The 20,169-nt window shown below is 39.7% G+C and overlaps 2 protein-coding genes across 2 annotated transcripts; one reads left to right on the top strand and one right to left on the bottom strand.

The window, feature by feature from the left end:
• The first annotated feature begins 404 nt into the window (after positions 1–404).
• On the top strand, positions 405–10,516 carry LOC110050293 (uncharacterized). Its single transcript, XM_020756207.2, has 7 exons — positions 405–1,307; positions 2,175–2,343; positions 2,835–3,093; positions 3,972–4,199; positions 5,210–5,467; positions 7,443–7,652; positions 7,948–10,516. Exons 1-7 carry the CDS (start codon positions 467–469, stop codon positions 8,269–8,271), a joined length of 2,289 nt encoding a protein of 762 aa, XP_020611866.2. The 5' UTR covers positions 405–466; the 3' UTR covers positions 8,272–10,516.
• On the bottom strand, positions 9,404–19,234 carry LOC110050294 (cytochrome P450 27C1-like). The gene is made up of 9 exons (XM_020756208.2): positions 18,699–19,234; positions 16,808–17,007; positions 15,646–15,930; positions 14,702–14,799; positions 12,488–12,654; positions 12,225–12,303; positions 11,855–12,011; positions 11,287–11,330; positions 9,404–10,681 (listed from the first exon to the last, which is right to left on the bottom strand). The coding sequence occupies exons 1-9, from the start codon at positions 19,130–19,132 to the stop codon at positions 10,571–10,573; spliced, it is 1,575 nt and encodes a 524-aa protein (XP_020611867.1). The 5' UTR covers positions 19,133–19,234; the 3' UTR covers positions 9,404–10,570.
• Positions 19,235–20,169: the final 935 nt, after the last annotated feature.

The following is a 20,169-nucleotide window of genomic DNA, read 5'->3' as shown; positions in this document are numbered from 1 at the left end:
AACAATCACCAAATTAAGAATTAATTAAATTAATTAATAACTTAACTAAATAAGTAAAATGAAAAAAAAAAAAAAAACTCAGATAAAGTCTTTCCACTTTTTGTTGAAATTTTCGGAGGTTTTATTTTTAACTGCTATTTGTTGTGAAGTATTTAATTTGTTCTTAAGTAAAGAAGGAAAGCCGTCAAAGGGTACATCATGCATTGCATTGCAAACTTTCCACCAGCTTACGCTCTCCGGAAAGCAATTCGTATTGTTTCTTAATTGAAACTAGTCGTGCGTGTCCATGCGTGTCATACATTTTTTGGTGATTGGCCATTTTTGACCCATTTCAACCTTTTAATCAGAACCAATGAAAAGTGAATGATTAAAATCGGGACGGTGTCAATATTTTCATTAAAGTTTATCGCACTCTTGCAAAACTGGTCGGTTTGCCTGTGATAACACCGCTCGCTCGTTAGCAAAAATGTTTTCTAAGCGAGAGAAAAGGCTGAATCTAAATTCTTCTAAATTGGAGTTTGTGAACAATGAAAAGGAAAAGCCTTTGTCTAAGCGCTGCTTTGTACGCTCACTTGTTGCTCTGGGGTTATCATTAGCGGCCATCACTATTATTGTTGTGGTAATTGTGGTTTGGTTTCGAACGGGTCCAAGTTCGGATAAATCTGTAGAAGACGACCACGACACAAGCTGTTCGTTCTCCGAAGAAGCAAGGCGGGTTGGTTTGGAGCAGTTTTTACAGAAGCTTCGATCTGAGTTCGAGAAGTATCATCCATACCTGATCGCCTCAAAACCTGACGTAACGTCGTCAGAAGTTCGTCAGGTCTATCGTCCGTACGATTTCCGAGCGGAGGCTATAAAAAACAGAACCGACACCAGCGATGCACTTTACAACGAGTTGCAAACTATCGTATATGCGAACGTGAACGAGCGTGAGCTCAGGCTAAGAGAAAGGAAAGCTATGCATGTTGCGAAAAGTATTTTAAAGGTTGCTTTCGGATGGAGCCCTTATGAAGGGAATTATTACTCCGGAGATTGGTTGCTCGGACCGAACTTCTTCTGTTGGCAGCCTGTATGTTATTTGCTGACTAACCTAGCATCCTGTTTACCTCATTTCAAGCCAGCAAGTGTGAGTGACATACAACAGTTGCTTCATCTTTTACGACAACACAACAGTTCAGTTCAACAATATAAAGAAAATCTACGGAGTGCCGTCAAAGTTGGAATGGTACGGCCTGTGGAAGCTTGCAAAGTTGGAGTGCGCGAATTCAAGAAGCGATTTTTCTCAATTGCGGTGTCAAACGAAAGTGGTAAGCAATGAATACTAATTTTGACTTTCTTACATATTGTTTACTTTTACGATCATTACTTGGTGTATTTCAACTTGGCCATTCGACGCTTCCACTGCAATATTTTAAGGTTTCTCTTATTTTGTAGGTGTTGACATTTTTGGCAAAATATCATATACAATGGAAAATATCAGCAATTTAAAAGCCTGGATGCGTCAATTATATTGGATGACAGTATCGAGTGCTATTAATTAAACCTTCTTGCGTTTTTGAAGGGTTGACACTCAAGGGTCAATTTACTGGAGAAGTAATGGTATTTACATTTCCGCTCCGTTTGGGTAGAGGGGGCACGGGGAGCAAAAGAGAAGAAGAAAGACCCTGGGGACAAATGCAGTATGGCCGCCGAGTCTTTATCGACTGACAATTAAATAACAAAGGTGTCAGTTAAAGCCAAGGGCGAGAAATTTAAATTGACTTAACATAACTAAGCTGCAGTTCTTTCCCATGACGGTTAAAAAAATTGGCGTGACTGGAAACATGGCAATGACAGGAAGCAATAAACACGGCTAATTACAAGACTTATTGTCTTTATCGAATAGTAGGCAACACCTACCTAACCAATCAAATTGAAAGTCGACCGATGGTACCCGATAGGAGGAGTTATTGTTCGATAGCTGGGGACTGGGGGAGGGGTTACGTTGATATTCCCCTATAAAACTACAAGAACTTTTAATCTGGTTTGTGGACACTGCTCAAAATTAGCTTCACTCCCGAGAGGAGTTGCAGTTTCACTGACCTGACTGGACTATTTCACGAATACATACAAAACCACCACCGGCCAATAAACAACAACAGCAACAGCAATCGTAACAACTTGATCTTCACCAGGTATACTTGAGACACAAGTCGCAAAGATCCTTCTAAGCAGAGAGTTTCTTGACAAATTAACGCCGGAAGTAAGGAAAGCATGGGCACTGCAGTTTAAAGAAACAGTAGAAGAGTCTCTGAAGCATTGTATTGTTCAGAATCTTGGAAAACCTCTCCATGATTTGATAAGGTAAGCTCTTGCGTTAGGTTAAGATTTGCTCAGCGCAGATGCTTTGGAATTCTTTTAAGAAAAAATTCACCGCTTGCAGTCGAGCTACATGTATTTTCTTTGAGTTCTGTAACGGCTGTTTATTTTATGCTACACCTGCTTCACCGGTGTGACACTGATATATTGCTGACCCGTTCATATTTTGAATCAAGTTACTCAGATGAAACCTTGACTGAGTTGATGAGATTTGTTGTAAGTTTCTCTCTCTCATCGAATCACAGAATTCTTTCAAGAAGAATGTCCCGTACAATTTTCTACCTCCTTATGTATAACTGAACACTTCACTTGAACTCAAAACGACGTCAGCCGTGGCATTGTTTAGATGAATTGTTAGTGACGAACATGCTGCTTGGCAATGACTGAGTGTGCATGTTCACGAACTGTATAAATGTATCAGAAAGGTATGTGTTTCTTTCTGAGTGTTCTGGTGACCACATTCAACTTTTTGCTAGATTTTTAGAAACAGAGTACCTTCGTTATTGTGTTCCAAGCAAGGTCTCAAGTGGTCTCTCCAGTCTCCCTCTTCCACACGTGTACGTCGATGGAGTGGTGAGAAGTGATCAGCCAACAACTCAGAAGTTGCCCTCAGGACACAAGTTGAACGGAGCTCAGGCTTATATGAAACTGCTCTCATTTTTTACGACACTCGAAATCTCGCCCAGACAGCTCAAAGATATCGCTCAAAAGCGATTAGACCACTTGCTATCACAGGTAGATGAATTGCACCCTAGTTTTGTTAAAGGAGATATGTCACGGTTTGCGCATCTTGAAAAGTTTAGCCTAAACTTTTTTGGGCTGAGTTTAATCTGGGTCAGCCTTCTCCATACTTGTCTCTTTATAGTTTATTATTATTACAATAGTGTTTTTCTAGCTCAGTAAACTATTGTTTTCAGGTTGCCTCCATTTTATACGTGGCCAAAATAACTCAAAAATACCGTGACTGTGTCCTTTAATGAACGTTGATCTTGAGGAAGGAGAGGGAGTAGGAACCATTCTCCAAATCATCCTCCAAAAACCATAACGTTTTTTTGGAGTAGTTTATAGAGAGGAGCACATAAGCTGTACATATGATCAGCTGTGCATAACCTATGTATATTGAAAGGTGTATGTAAGGCAGCGTCCCCACTACGCCGGAGAAATTTGAAAACACAGCTTTATTTCCACGGTTAGGCCTACCGTCCCACTAATCCGTCACGGAAACGGAGCTAGTTTTCGAAAACGCTCTTCAAACCGGAGGAATTTGAATACGCCGGCTTTTCGTTTTCGTGTGGACGAAAAACATTTTAAAAATGGAGCTTTTGAAAAAACGATGGCGTCACATACACACAATACATTCACGGTAATCATGTGATTTCGCTGCCCGAGTTTTCCTCAAACACAAATCCAAAATGACCGTTGATTGTTGCGTTTTTAAATTCCTTCCGGGAGTAGTGTGGACGGAAAACATTTGAATTGACGCGTTTTCAGAGTGAAACCTCCGTTCAGTTCAAATTCCTCCCGCTTAGTGTGGACGGCGCCTAAGATAGTGTGGGTGAAGGAGAGGTTAGCTGTGATAGTTGTTACAACAATTCAGTGTGTTTCCCTTTTAGGCCGTAACACTCGCCAAGTTATACACAACAGAAAAAGACAACAGCACTGCTGTCAGAAAGTTTAGAGAAGTCTTGGAATCACGAGACATGTTTTTTAACGCACAGCCGTTCCCCGCAAATGAGTCTGGAGAGGATGCGTTTTTTCTGTGCACCGCTGAACAGAGATCGCGATTGTTTTGTCCTACTAGATGGAAAGCTATGCAAAAATGGATTGAAACTACGAGTGAAGTAAGTCATATTTATGATCTAGATGATAACTATAAGTTCCTGATTTGACTGATCGATTTGCTATCAGACTTTGAATTTGAGGAAGGTTTGAGAGTTAGCCCTCAGTCTGTGCAAATTAGGGTATGACGGGCGGCATTTGTGTTGATATAATGTCGGTAGCGACTAACCATAAACATATGAAGTAGGTAAACGAGAAGCATTTGTTGATATCATGGATCTCATACACTGATTTGTAAAAAAAATTTCAAAATTCGAAGTTTTGAGACTTCAAGCGTTGGATGAAAAAAGCGACTGCAATGCAAACAACCATAGTGCGACTGAACGACCTCCATCTCTGGACCTAAGTATGGGCTAGTTTTCTGAGCAGCAGTTGCTAATGTAGCCCAGGTGGAGTGATAATTAATGCAGCATTGACAATGTGTTTTTTTTTTTGACAAAGTCAAAATTTTGATTTCGTGTCCAAGAATTCATGAAACTCATTACATTTTATTTGCACATAGTACTTCTTTCTTTCCAGAAAATCGAAAAGCAGCATTACTATTTTCTGTGCTAGCCACGATGCCAAAGCATAGCAGTGAAGTTTGGGAAAAGTCGAGTTGCGGATTCTCCAAATTCATAGCACAACGGAACATCTTCACCTTCTGTCACCTGTTTCTTTGATAAAATAACACAGTGCCACTTTTGACAATCTTCGTTAAACAACTAAAGCATTTCTGATTATTGGCGCAATTTGCCTTCAGACGTCACGTTAGGTACCTTCGTTTACGATCGAGACAAATAGTTTTCAGCTAAACAGAGCCCGTATATTATATTATTTAGGAGCTGATAAGGCAAAAATCAGCGTAAAAATTTCTCACGCCCTAAACCAGTGAAAAAGGCTTGAAAAAACCTATCTTTTCTAAGCCAAATATTTTATCTGGTATTTTCAGTCCGTAGCATTGAATCACATACCCTCCCCCCCAGAAAAATACCTTGCAGCCTCAATAACATATCTTGTCGTCTCCACACAGACCATGAACCTTATCAGACCAAAATTATCAAGGTTATTTTACGACAGCGGGAAAAAGAAAACCATACCTGACTGTGGAATCAAGGTAGTCCCGTGGTACCACTCCGAGGCAGTTTTTCAAAGTTACAGCGAGTCCATTGGTGTTAACTGTAAAGACCCCTCTCTGCAAATGTTGCCTTTCTTTGTTGATAACTTTGGTCCAAAGTACACTGAGTGGACAACGTCTGCTCATGAGCAGTTGCCAGGACATCATCTTGAGGTAATTCCCTTTAAACAGAGTTTTCAACAGAACTGAGTTATTTAGCTTTAATCCAAAGCCGATTAATACTAATCCAGGGTTTAAAGTCAATCGAGGTTTTTACTTGGTTCTGTCGGGTACGTAAAAATGTTTTGACTGCTAATATTTTTGAGGAGTTTGACTCTGGACAAAGTCGAAACTTAAGACCAAACAATATAAACAGAAAAAAGTTGCAAAACTAGCTGGAGTCTTTTCATTCATTTTTATTCTTCGGTATTAATTTACTAAAAAAACTTTATAAGTATTCAGCTAATTAAAGAAAGGCAAAATTCGATTGTCCAAAACGTCGCAGTGTTTTCAATGAATAAATTCATGTCGTTTTCAGCTTTAGGGAGGCGTTGTGTGTGAGAATAAAACATTCGTCATACAAAAACTTTAGCAACAAAACAACACTTAATACTGTTCCCCTGGAAAACTGTTAGTTTTTGTTTCTTCGAAATTTGATGCTTACCTCGATGTAGTCTTTAGGAACATTCTCGGAATGAAAAACACCTCGGGACCAGTGAAAAATGTGCGGAGTTGTAGGAGGCGCAGCCACGAGCAACTTCAGGTTCGTGAGTAACCAGCTAGTGTTCTATAAATTTCTCAACTGTAATATAATTCGAAGCCGTGCACACCTAAAACATGAGTCAGTTGTTTTATTACCTTGCCAGTGGAAACAAAATAATGTAGGATGACAATTACTCGAGCGAGAAAAAATAATTAAACTTTAAAAAGCTTAACTTTGCCAACGCCGCCGATGTCCGGCGACTCGCACCATTTACAAGATTCTTTATGCAAAAGAAAGAATAGATAAAGACAAATGGAGAAACAAAGCCCCTAGCCCTAAGAGCAAAAGAAATTCAGATTAAAGAGAACGATGAAAATAGAGGTTTTAAACCCGGGTCTTTAAATTAAAAGTGGTGCAGAACAACTGGTTTTGTATTCGTTTCTTTTATTGTCGTAATTGTTCTTGGTTCAGAAATGACCTCTTTAAGATTAGAATTCTTACTTTCTTACCTGTTATTTTTCCTTTCTTTCTTGGGTGAATTTGTCGAAAAAAGGCCACGTTTATGGTGCAGTTTCAATTTTACGAAGATGTGTAACTCTGCCAGTGCGTTGGGTACAAAACATAACACGCGTGGTACAACAGCTGGGCTTTTCGCGGGAAAAATTGGCGTTTGCACCTGACACTAAAAATCCCCACTTCTACCCCCACAGAAATCGGGAATTTGAGAGCTTGAAGGACCAGTGGATATCAATGACCAAATATTAACCTTGCCTCTAAATATAGAAAATGCCATACCCTTCAGCGTACCTAACAGCATATGCATAATACAAAGCCTTCCTTCAGCAAATGAGAAGAGAACGAGTAGAGCCCGTAAGAAAACAACATATTTCCTTATTACTATTCGGGCGTCACCTTAGCAAGCGGATTAAGAATTAACGGGAGCCAATCTCTAGGAGCATGCAACTCCCATACTAAGCCTATGTCACGGCATTTTTACAGACCGGTCTATTTTTAGGCTTCACATGACGAGCCCATCACTTCTTCCGCAACCTCGTTGTGATCGGTCACTGAGGTTCCTGCGGGTCTGAATTCGCGGTAAATTCAAATTAAAAATAGATCGGTCTGTGAAAACGCCTTGACAGGAATATGAGGTAGCTCCTAGTGATGGGCTCCTGGAATTAGTAACTCTCTGAGATGTTGTACGTTCCACGACTGTGGTAATTTAATTAAGGGTGCTAGCAGACTCTCACGTTTGGCTAAAGTAACAAGTTCTAGCGACATCGTAGGGAGCCAGGTGGAGTGACTGATATCTTCGGTTATGAAACAGGTAGTAGCTGTGGCTTTAGGTTCTGATTGCTGGAAGTGAAGTCTGGCACGACAAAGCTCAAAAGTTTCTTTCACTATAGCAAGTGAAAGCTGCCCTAATTATCCGCTCTGTTCACATAGGTTCGCAGTTACATGGAGACTTTCCGAAGCAAATGCAATGACGTAATATCTTCGATAAGCCGGCCAAACTATTTCCCAGGATTCACTGAGGGTTGGGCTACGTACGCCGAATATCCACTCATGACGAATGATACAGATATTTACAGTAACACAGCTAACAAGAGTAACAAGAACGCCGTTTTACAAAAGTACGGCATGCTAAAATATCAGGTAATGATGGTTAAATTAATACAAATAATAAGACCAACACAATTGCCGTAAGCGTTTCCATAACGCTGTTGTATCGTCACTGTTGTTCTCCTTTACAGCCGTGGTGAGTGTTAATTGTTACTCGATACTTCAGCCAAGAAAGGAGAGAGGGGCTTGGAATGCCGCGCTTCTTCCTCTTTTTTCCCGTTCACCGTTTTTCGCGCTGCACCCTAACTAACTGAACGCCTGGTAGAGGCCAAGTACGGCTTGTTGTCGGGCAAGTTTAATTGATCGTTTCTTTATTTCTTGTTTACAGATTTTGGCAGCATTGCGAAGCTTTCTAGATGTCAATATCAATTACTACAATATGTCCCGGATGGAAGCTGAACTCATTTATAATAAATACGCTTGGGGAAGTAGCACTGTGGCTTTCAAGGACATTACGCGGTTCCAAAGCTCCCCGGGAGTTGTAACTAGCTACATGATTGGTCAAATGACATTTGTCAAAGCGAGAAGACTCATGGAAGAGACACTTGGTCCCAAATTTTCTCTGCCCGAGTTTCATTACCAGGTCCTTCGACAGGGTGAAATACCCCTTGAATACTTACTCAAGTATATACGGGATTTATCTCACCGATGACCATATCATCAAAAGCGCACGTATTTATGGCGGGGTATGTATTTACGAGACATGCAAGAATTATTACGCGTGGATCCCGTTATGAACATCTTTATTAAAATTCCCAAGTCGGGAATTACTCGCATTACTGACTAGGCCTCTTAAGGCCATTAACTGACGGACATCTCTCCGTAGTCAGGTCCAACATAGATTTTGAGATTCTCCATTATCGATCGAACATCCTGAAAAAAAAAAAATTAAGTTTCTTGTTCGTGACTGATCTCAATCTTCCTTACACCTTTTGATATCTCAGTTTCGCTCCTAGTAAACTACAGGGACCGTTAGTGTGCATTAAATAGCTTACTATTGTAATCTTTAGTTTTAATTGTAAATTCTCCCTACTGCTTGTCAGTAATTTTCTTTCAAGATAGTCAAGAGAATTTGGCAGAATATTAATGAAAACAATATTCTTTATTTGACCATTTCCTATATTCTCATGACCTGTCTACTTGTCAGTTTGTGAATCGGCTGACAATACACATATTTTTGCTTTACTTCTGTAAAAAAAACCTATTCAATGTAAGTGTTCAAAATAGTGTTAAAAATATAGCTTATTGCGACATCTGCAACTTTAAAGGCGTTGTTGAAAATGCCTGTGATTCAATATCTTTGAATCCCCCACCTCAAAACAAAGCAAAAAACTACTCGATTCAATGCTACTGTCAGTTAAAATGCCTTAGATTCAATATTTTTATACCCCAAGGTAAACTACTACTGTCAACAATTAGATTATCCGCTCTCGATTTGGAATCTATTTGGTTTTTTCAAGTGACCGTACGGTAACTTTCACCTGACTACTTTCGGTTGGGTGGGGGCTGAGTAGGCTCGCTACTTTCGGGATTTATTAGCGGCCATAATTTTTTGACGTTACTTTCGGAAGTTTACGGTACAGTATGATTCCATTTATCGCTAGGGGGGTTAATGAATTTCTGATGGCGCTAATCTGAGACGCGGCGATTAATCCGCTGAATTTGGTATACAATACAATACAATACGATAACGAAAACAAATGTTAATTTAAACCCCAGAACAGAACCAAAAGGGGAACTGATATTCACCATGGTCATTATAATGTCCACATGAAGAAGCAAACTTCAAACAGTCTAAGTTTCTATTTTAATAACTTCAGTGTTATTTTAAGTGGCGAACCTTCGAAAGTTGCACGCCTATAAAACTTCAGAACTTATGTATATGTATACAGTATAGTTGTAGTTTCTGTAGCGGGTTGATTATGTGTGGGAAGAGGTTGTTCCTCCGCCCAATCTGATTTTCAGATCAAGAAACTACTGGACTGCTTTGTCAGGACTCTCACTCAAGACCTCTCTGACGTGGTTGAACCTGCCATGGAGCATGCGCCCCGCTCAGCACAGCTCTTAAGATCATTGAGCCAAACAGGCTTCTACACCACGACAAGGTCCAGCCTAAGGTAGAAGACGACATAGCCCTTCTCTCTAGGTCAAGTCATCTTTATTTAAGCAGGGTAGCCCCATCACCATAGGCTGGTATCAAAAAGGGCCCTGCGTGAAATTAAGACTACATGATAAAAAAAATTCAGAATTTAAAAATTACCTCAAAGTTATACACAAGGAGCTTGAAAATTGAATAAAAAGGAAATTACATATGTATGAAGTACAAATTTTCTAGATCAATACAATAAAAGAGAACAATCAAAGTATATTCTAAGTATTATACTGGTAGAAAACTAATGGCGGAAATGAAAACTAAGAGAATTCTTAAAAATGGAAAGCGACGTGGCTTCTTTCACTGATGTGGGTACATCATTAGAAAGAACCGCGCCTGAAAATCTAAAATAGCCGGAAGCTGCCTACATCAGGTCTCAGGGTACACCGGACTCTGCGTCCAAGGTGCCATGCACTCAGTAATACCAAGGTCACTGACGCAATCTCCATTGATGGACTAGAAGCTGAAGACGTCAACCCCATCATCCACTAATGTTACTACTTTTATTTTGATACTCATCTACCTACCTGCCTATTTAAAAAGCTATTTCTGCATAGTTTCACCTACAAAATTTAATAATCGTATTATTTAATAAGAACCCAGCTAGTTATTTTTTAACCCAGCTAGTTATAGTTATTTTGCATGGGTGCCTTGCTAACCAGTTAATGTTTAAAAATGCATTGTATATATTACAGACTTTATTTTAGTACACGAGATACAAATAAAATTGTGTTTAAGTGCGAAAGTGACACTATTTTCCTCCATCAAAGTAAACGAGTTTAAAGAAATCAAATTCCGCTTAGTATCTCTCTACGAACTTGATTCTGACGGGTTTTTCAGGCACTGCGAGAAGTTTCTGAGTCATTTCCAGTGGTTCGTGGTGATACTCCAAACGAAATCGTTGAATTAGCTACAAGGAAATAAACAACGGTATTAGACTTCATACAGTTTGAGGCACGACGTGACGTCAGAGGTGCGAGTTTGGCCTTGAGGTTGACCCTCAGGGCGCTTTCTCCCTACCCATCTCTCGCCCGCCTTTATTGTGAACCAAATAGTCCTGACTATGGGAGCAACTGTTCGACTCCACACGCGAAATTTCAGTTCATCGCTTTGGCAGCTATTTTGTTCACTATAGCTGGGCGAATGCCGCCCCTCTCACTAAATACCCTGGTCAGCGGAATTTACCACCAAAAAAAGTTTACGACCTATCGACTGACTGACTGACCGAGCGAGTGAATTATATTTTTTCCCAACTAACTGCTATAACTACCTCTAGCTAAACTATCACTCGTTAAAAAAGGATGAAAACATAAACAAACACAAAAGAGGTGATGCATTGCGCATGTCTAAGGTCGCAATGTTTCACGAACTGAGGTTAACGGGTCTAGTTTTCTGACGTCAGATACGGTGCATTCAAACCTAAAAGCTCTTCACTGTTTTCTTTAAATGTCACAGAGGCTTTTTGGAATATCAGTGCTGTTAAAGATCTAACAAGTTGTTTATTGTGAATTTTACCTTGGCAACCAGAAGATACATTTCTAACTCTGCCATTCTGCTACCTGCAACAAAAACAAATTCTTTTGTTAGTTAGTTTTTTTTTCTATATTTTTGTAGTCAAGTGTAGTGTATTCTTGAAATACTTTCGTTTACGTGTATTAATTGCAAAAACAAAAGCAAATGAAATACAAAAAAGAAAATTCTCCTCAGTAACAGAAATTCAAGTCTATCCAATAACACGATTGCAAAACGGAATACATTGATTGTGCTGTTTGTTTTGTTTTGTTTTTTTTTATACAAAAACTTTCACGACAAATCCAAGAAAAAACAGTAAGAGGGCATTTGCTGGCAAATTTCCACTTCAGCAGGACATCTCCTGACCTAAATTGATGAATTCGAAATGTGTAGATTATTAGGATCTTGCTAGTTGGGCAACTTGGATGAATAATGTCTAGGTACACAGAAAAAAAGGAAACAGACCAAAAAAACATGAAGAAAATATAAATGAACAAATATCCTGGAACAATAAAAACGCAGATGTGGGTAGGAGTAAAAGAGGGCTCATCTTATAATTAGGAATACCTACCAACACACATACGTGGCCCATGTCCAAATGGTAGGATTGCAAAGGGATGGATCTCTTTCTTGTTTTCTCGCAACCAACGCTCAGGTTTATATTCTAAAGCATTCTTGAAGTGCTTTTCTGAGGTTCCAGTGGAATAAAAGTCAACTTGAATAAAAGTCTGTAAAATGATAAACACAGGAAAAGGACTTCACTTACACCAAAATAATATAATTATCTTCAAGACAACTAACTGTATTTTAACAATGTTCACGAGCGCACGCAGTCAGGTTTCAAAAACAACAACGACAAAAACAAAAATTAACTAGGAATTGATGTAACACCAAATTACACAACAAAAATTAAGCGAATTGCAATCAGTGATATCACAAACCTCTGCAGGAACTAAAAATCCACTTAAAACAACATCTTTCTCCAGTATTCTCCTGATTGCTGCAGCCACTGGTGTTATCCTGTTTTTCAAAGATAAGTCGATTTTTGAAAATTTAAACTAAAACTCCACCCAAAGTACATTTCTTGTGGAAAAATATTAATAAGCAATACTGTTTGATGTTCTGTAAAAGTTTAACTACTTTTGGTATGATCAGTTGCAACTTACAAGATTGTGCTAACATTGTACTTGAGAGATTCACTTGCCTTGCAGATTCCTTGACACAAGCTTTCAGGTAAGACAACTTTGCCAGGTTTCCAGATGTCACGTTTCCATCTTTTCCCAGAATGCTATATAATTCTTGGTGGAGATTTTCTTGGACTATAGGATTTCTCGCCAGATGGTACAAAATCCATAATGTTGTGTAAGAAGTCTATAAGGTGAAATGATACTTCTATATTTGGCAATCAGTAATGAAAAATTTACTTTCCCTGGCTGAAAATGAGTTAAAATAGTCGAATGAGCTTCAACGATGGCAAATTTGTCATTTTCAAATTGGCAGCCTTCTACACTTTTTTTCACTTTAAAAAGGAAAGCATTACAATCGGGGGACTGACTGGTTTTGGTATCCATCTGGACTATTTCAGGTCTCAATAAATCCCCATTCCTTTCTCCTCCTTAATAAATATCTTAAAAAGTAGCCCCAAATTCGTAACATTTCACAGCCCGTGCGATATTTTGACCGAGCTCTCGGCGATTTCGCCGGCCAAAAACTCGGCGAAGTTTCAAGGAAACTTGCCGAGATGTCGCCGAGATTCTCGGCGAGTTTTTGGCCGCCAAAATCTTGAAATCTCGCCGAGATTCTCATCGAGATATCAAAATCTCGGAGGCCAAAAAACTGGGACATTTCATGGCAATCTCGCCGAAATATCAAAATGTCAACACGCTGATCCAGATATCATAAATTCGCAAAATTCAGGAAAGTTAACACAATGTCAATGTTGAGAGAAATTACACTGTTCAGAGCCCTCTATTTGCCAGTGGGTTGCACGCTGACGTCAGTTTGTTTTGCATTTTTCCCCGGCAAAATTTTTCATCGATGTTGCCACTTTTTAAACCATCATTCCTATTTTTGTTTTCTCCTCAAATGTGGAAAAACCAAGTAATTCTTCCGGGGATGAAGAAGGTATTTCGTGTGAACTAGCAAATTTTGACCTCCAGTTTTTTGACGAGCCTCCCATCTCGCCGATATTTTAATAGAAACACACAAACATCGTGGCGAGATGACCGAGATCTCGGTAAACATTTTGCACGGGAGGGGCCTTCCAATAATGTAATCATAGGACACAACATTTTTCCATGGTATTACTTTAAGGTGGCTCAAAACAGTTATATTTCCGTGTGACGCCTGGGCTCTAGCGCATCACGCGATCACCCAAGGGTTCGCGAGATAGCGTGCGAGGTTATTTTTAACTTCGAAAACATCCATCCTTCAGGCAATTTCAAAGGAAAACATCCCTTTAAACCGCTGTGCTGGAACGTAAACGAAAATTGTGAAAAATCTACTCTTCAGGTTTTCTTCGTTATTTGTACTTGGCTAGTCTCACCTCCGGATATTTACGGCACTCTTCTTTTACCACTTATGCTCAGTGGCGGATCCAGACTTTCAGCTAAGGGGAGGGCCCGGTTTAGTTTTACTTGCTCTGCCGGCTTTTCTTCCTTCACCATGTCTTTTTTTTTCACCCAAAATAACGCGGGGGGCCAAGCCCCTCCCCTAGATCCACCACTGATGCTGCTAACGACAACAGCGACAAAGAAACACTATTCGCGGACTATTCGCGTTTAGTGTCACCCAACTAGTGGACTAATGCTAATCCTGCATCTCAATTGGCAATGCTACTAGGGGACTATTAGTAATAGTTCTCGCGTAGCGAAATTGGCGCAATCGAGCGTGATGCTTTCTTTCGTTTTATTCCCAAATAAATATTTCTTCAACTTGCATTTGCTAACTTTATTATTGCCTTTTCTGTCCGACTAGCTGGGTGATACTAAAACAAATAGACCCGTTGCCCTTGCGGGCTACGTGTTAATTACTCGCGTGGAATTGCGAGCTTTACTGATCAGCGAACCACCTTTACGCATGCGCAGGCGGCGATCTTGCAAAGTCGAGATTTTAATTTGGGCGTAGAACGCGTGCTAATATATCTTATCCACGAAGCTAATATCTCAAAAACTGATCTGCTGACCCTACTTTTTTAATGCACAAAATATTCAACAGCAAAGGCGGACTGCATGTGCGAAATTGTAAAAAACACTGTGGAGTGGAATTTCTCCAACTTGGAAGTTTTACAATTTATAAACACATGGTATCGAAGGAGACTGTAGATAATGCTGTCCAAGGAATGATCATTTCATTGAACCTAGGGGACAATGACCTCCTCGTTAAATTTTTTCTTGTAGAAAAATGTACTCATACTCACTGTATCAACCCCTGCTGAAATCACAGTTCCTGCAGTCATGAAGACTTCTTCAAGCGTCAACTCTTTTTTAGCCAACAGGTAGGTTAATAATGGAACAGCTATAAATTGCATGGATGAAACAAAATTATTCTGTCAGTGCTTCGTATGACTAGCTATGCTGTATGTGTCTCAAAAGAAGAAGGATCAATAACAGTGCATTGCATTCCCAGGTGATCAGAATATAATTTCTCAGCACAATACCAACACACGATTAACAAAGGCAAGTGACATTAGAATATAAAGTGATATCATCTTAATACATCAACAACTCAGAAGTAGACTGCAAGTAGTCCCTCTTTCGCTTAGTCCATTGTGTGTGACGCAGAAGAAAGCTGCGAGAAAAAAATTGCCGCGTGAACTTCTGGGGGCGAGAAGCATGCGTCTCGCCCCCAGGATTTCGCGTGGCCATTTTTTTCTCGAAATTTTCTTTTGCATCATGCAAGACAGACTAATCGAAAGAGGGACTACTCGTAGTCTACTCAGAAGTGACAGTGATGACAGTGTACTGCAGCATGAGCAATCCAATTCTGTGCTGTGCTGTTAATCCCAGGGGTTTCAGCCGGGCACCAGGCAAATTCACCGGCTGTGAGTATGATTTTACCTGCCTGGTTTGTCCATTTAGAGGAAAGTTTTTCTAACAAAGAAGTACAGTTCTAAAAGTTTTTCCTGCCTGTGAAGACCAGTTGCCCTCTTGCTGAAACATTAATGAAACCCCTGTAATCCCAACTGATCACAGGCTGGAAACATGCATATTCAAGGTTTTTTTTTATATAGGCCAAAATATGAGAGGGTGTGTCAAGACTTATAATCCTAGCTCTCTTAGTTTTGGTAATCCTGATTAAAATTAAGTGTGACTGCAGTTAGTAGTAGAACTAGAGATGATCAAGAAAGCCTAATGAACTCACTTTGATTCTCTTGCAAATCATCTCTTTTGGCCATATCTTCAAGTTCTTTAATTTTCTTATTAATAAAAATCCTCAAGACCTCATCATTACTATCCACTGCTTTGCAAAATTTGTTAAATGAGGGGGTATCCACATAAGGTAACAGGTTTTTCTCCACAAATCCGAATATTAGGATCTGCATGCACTCCACAACATCTTCCACTCCTTGAATGAGCCTCACACCTTCTTCACTGGGTGGGTCATCATACAATCCAATGCGAGCATCAAGAACCAGAGTACCCACACCTAAAATGTTGAAAATAACAGAGTAAAAATTCAAAGTATATAAAAGAAGGTAAGGGGAAGTTTGACACAGAAGGTAAGATGCCAAATCTCACCATATCTCTGCAACTGGATATAAATTCTTTGTACTACAGTGCAGTTTGAAGGATTTGTTCACAACCCTGTCAAGAAGTGATTTGCTGTAATTATTAACCCATTGACTCCTGGAACTTTTTGCCAAAAACACATTTTTTGGACATTTTGGAGATTTTCAGCCAAATTAGCTCCAATCTACTCAAAAAGGCATTTGCAACATGACAGCATGCCTTTCTTTCCACTAGCAACACGTTTTACGACATTTTTGCTTGGGCATGCGCAGAAATCAAACTCTTTCAAAGTACCTAATTTTCTTTCAAAATTAGGCTTTTCGGTTCTTTAATTTTTTTTTCGCCTTTCCTTTTTCTCCTTTTCTTATCTTTTTGCTGCAGTGATTGAGCTTCTACTAGGCTTGCTTCCAGTTCAAAAATTTCTCTGAAAGCATGATTGAGATGGCAATTTTCACCATGGAGTAGTAATAAGTGTAGTTGCAGGAAATTTTGCCGCAAGTTTTTCACTCAAATTTCTGAGCATTTCCATGCATATCTCAGGCTCTATTGAGCCAACCACTCTGATCCAGGTATCATTGGAAAGATCTTTTCCTCCTGCGGACCTTGAGTATAGATGGTGCCAATTTTGGTCAAAGGTCATGACGTCAGAAGTGGAACAAAGGCCAACACTCATCACCGCTGATTACGGCTGGCACAGGAGTCAAGTCATACTCATATCTATAGTGTAATTTTACATCAAGGTGTAAGCAAAGGGTTACTGCCCATCTGACCTGCCTGCTCTTAATTGTACTTACTTTCTGTTGACCATTTCTGTAGCTCTCTTTCCAAGTCAGGAACTTCTCCATCTTGTCCACCAGACCCTTTTAATTTGGCCAGTTGCTTTATAGCATCTTTTGCAACACTGTTGAAGTTGTCAATGTTTTCCTCTAAAGCTTTTGGCCGCATTATTTTAGGAGCCACAGCCTGTCGAATTTTCTTCCACTCTTCACCATTTCTGTGAGGTAAAAGCATTTAAGCAGGTGATGGAATATATTCCTACCGGTGAGTAAAAAAGTTTCATTTTTGCGCTTAATACAGCTTGGCATTTGACTTCAAAGAAAAAAGAAAAAGAAAACTTGATGATAACATCACAGTTTTGACTATTTTGTCATTAATTTAACAATCAAGCCATGAATACAATGTAGGTGAATATAAGTGTATGACAATACACTTTCAATCACAGGTCTCCCAAGCTCCTTGGGGCCATGAAGGTTTAAATATATTACTCTCAGTTGCCTAACATGGTGTAATTAAGTATTAACATGAGTATGTATGGGAATGTAACAATTTTTTTTATAATCGTTTGAAATATGGGAAATAAATTCAATAAGAACGACTTACCTAGACTCTTTTGTGTACAAATTGTGTTTCTGTGAAGTTTTGAGGTTGTTTTAAAGTGATTCCATCGAATTTTAGTTTCAATGTTGTCCTTTCTATATAATTACAACTATAGAGAGGAAAACAGTATCAACTAAAACTGGAATCCTTGTGGCACACAATTCAATGTTCACAGCTCTAAAGACACTTGGGAGACCTGTGGTGCAATTTGATTGGAAAAAGGTGACACAGATTTGACTATACTGTCATGGACTTGGCAAAATAAACATTGAAGTAATCAGCAGGGATTCCTGGTCTGTTGGTTTGAACTTGGAGTTGTCACAGATTCAACCCTACCAGATATTTGACTTCCCAAATCTTACAATCTATGTTTTTTCCTCATGTGTATATCATAGGTCCACCACAGAGGCTACCATCATGTGTTTTTAATTTAACAAATTGACATCAGTTTCTTATGCATCTGTCCTCTTATTGATGATAAATTGGGTCATAACATTGTCAAAGTAGCTGTGGAACCCCGAGCTGCAGGTGAGTGGTTCCATAGTATTCCTGTGAGTGCAGCCTGAAAGATACCTTGACTGCTAAATGTCACATCACCTGAGTTAATTAGTTATGCCATGAGGCATTGTTGTTGTTGTTATGATGTCTGCCATATTGGATGCACCGCATGAGTTTGTTGACAAGTTGAGAATTGTTAAGCGCTTAAGCATATTCTAGGACATCCTGCACATTTGCAAACATGTTGCATGGTTGTCAGAAGTGGGATGTACGTTTACAAGTCACCTTGAAAGAGAGCCAATCTAGAAGCTGTTGACTTTCAATTTATCTCCATCGAAAGCCGGGGGGGGGGGGGGGCACAGTCTCACAAAGCATCAAACAACTATTCTTGAAGGCTTCCTCCTGCCATACTCTGCAGGCTGCAGCCCCCCCAACCCCCCACACCCTGCCTGTAGGCCTATGCTTGCTTTGTATGTAGGCTTACCAGAGCTTACACCACAGTCATTTGAAACCACCATGACCTTTGTTCAAGCAGATTTATTCATTGGACACAATCAAACACAATCCCATTGATTGAATTTGATTGTGTTCGGTTGCTGAACTCAATTGTATAATATTCAATGATTGAGTTTAATTGGGTTCGATTTCTTCGGAAATTGAAACCGAGCTTACACTAACTTTGGTGTTCGATTTAGGTCGATTTAGTTCGATCGAACTCAATCCACGGATTGAGTTCGATTGAGTATGATTTCCGAACGTTCGATTGATTATGTCGAAAGGCAATAAAGTTCAAACATCATTAGTACTCACAATATGACCATTTCGCAGGGTTGCGAATTTCTTTTTCGATGTTCAATTAAGAAATCTAGAGGTGGCCTGTTCGGGTATTTTCCCTCAGCTCGATACACAGTCTCGAAGTCAGCTGGCTCCATGACATGGACCACAGGAACCTTGTCTGTGGCGTTCTGCTTAAATATTGGACCATAGACCTTAAACAGTTTCTCAGGTATCTTGTAGAATTTTTTAAAACCATTACTTTGACGATAAAATTCAACTGCTGTTGCATATCTACCATGGGGTCCTGGTATTTGATCGAAGGGCAGCGGCTCGTCATGATCGACCTCTGATCTTGACTGGACCTCTTCTGCTCGCTGAAATCGCACCTGCACGAAGGAAGAAATGGGACAGAAGAGAGGAAGACGCGTAAACGGTAGCCGTTTGCCAGGAAATTTGGCAGCGAACATTCTGTTAGACTACGAGTAGTCCCCCTTTCGGTTAGTCCGTCGTGCGTGACGCGAAACGAAACGTACTCATAGTCTAGCTAAACTTTGACCACAGGTACCCCAAGCTCAAAATTCGACTCTGCCTACGTGGTGTATGGGACAGCTTGTGTATATAAAGTATTGTATGTGAAAAGTCACCGATCGTGAAAAAATTATGTAAATAACTATCTCATTTGAAATTAAGCTTTCCTACCTCAAATGTGTGGCGTACTTGTCTCTTGTGCCGAGTTTGAAGCCATTCTGACGCCGTTTAGGGAAGTTATTCGAAACCGTTTTCTCTCCTTCTAAGAGAAGGGAAAGCTCTCCTTTCTCTTAGAAGGAGAGACAACTTCCCTAAATGGCGTCATATAATAAAGCCATATAATAAAGCCGACCATATAATATAATAAAGCCGGCCAAGCTTGTTCGGTCAAGATGGCTTGATGTTGGCCTCGTTCTTTTTTTGCGAGTTTATGGACCTCGACTCCGTCTCGGTCCATAAACACGCAAAAAAACAGAACTTGGCCAATATCCAGCCATCTTGACCTCTCACTTGGTCAATAACCCATATGTAATGGCTCCTTTGCAAATCCCGCTGGAGGTGTTGGAGATGCACCTTGATCGGGAGGGCGACATTTTGATCTTGACCCAGAAAACTTAGAAAAGCCTGTCAAAGTTCAAACATGGTTACCATTTAGGGTCCTTCTCGTTCATGAGCTCACGAGAATAGGTAAGAATTAGAAAGTCACTCCTTTTGATGAACATCTACAACAACAACAAGAAGTTAACTACGTCAGTATTTTCAAACCCATAAAACATTGAACACTAAAAAATGTCTGGAATGTTTATTGTGTTATTTACCCTTACGATTATTAAGAGATCCTGTCGAGTCAGTGTACGTGATATTTAGGCTAATTTAGGCTAACCGCAGTGCAATTTCGTCATTTTGTTTTCGTTTAGCATTACCTAATACTCCCCTGGTTTGTTTTGCAAAGTTTCAAATTACTGCAAGCTTAATT

The sequence above is a fragment of the Orbicella faveolata genome, unplaced genomic scaffold (assembly GCF_042242905.1).
Source record: "Orbicella faveolata isolate gen_17 unplaced genomic scaffold, um_ofav_v1 contig_4, whole genome shotgun sequence".
NCBI lineage: Eukaryota > Metazoa > Cnidaria > Anthozoa > Scleractinia > Merulinidae > Orbicella > Orbicella faveolata.
Note: the sequence above shows the minus strand (reverse complement) of the source record. Positions and strands in the feature narration are given on the sequence as shown.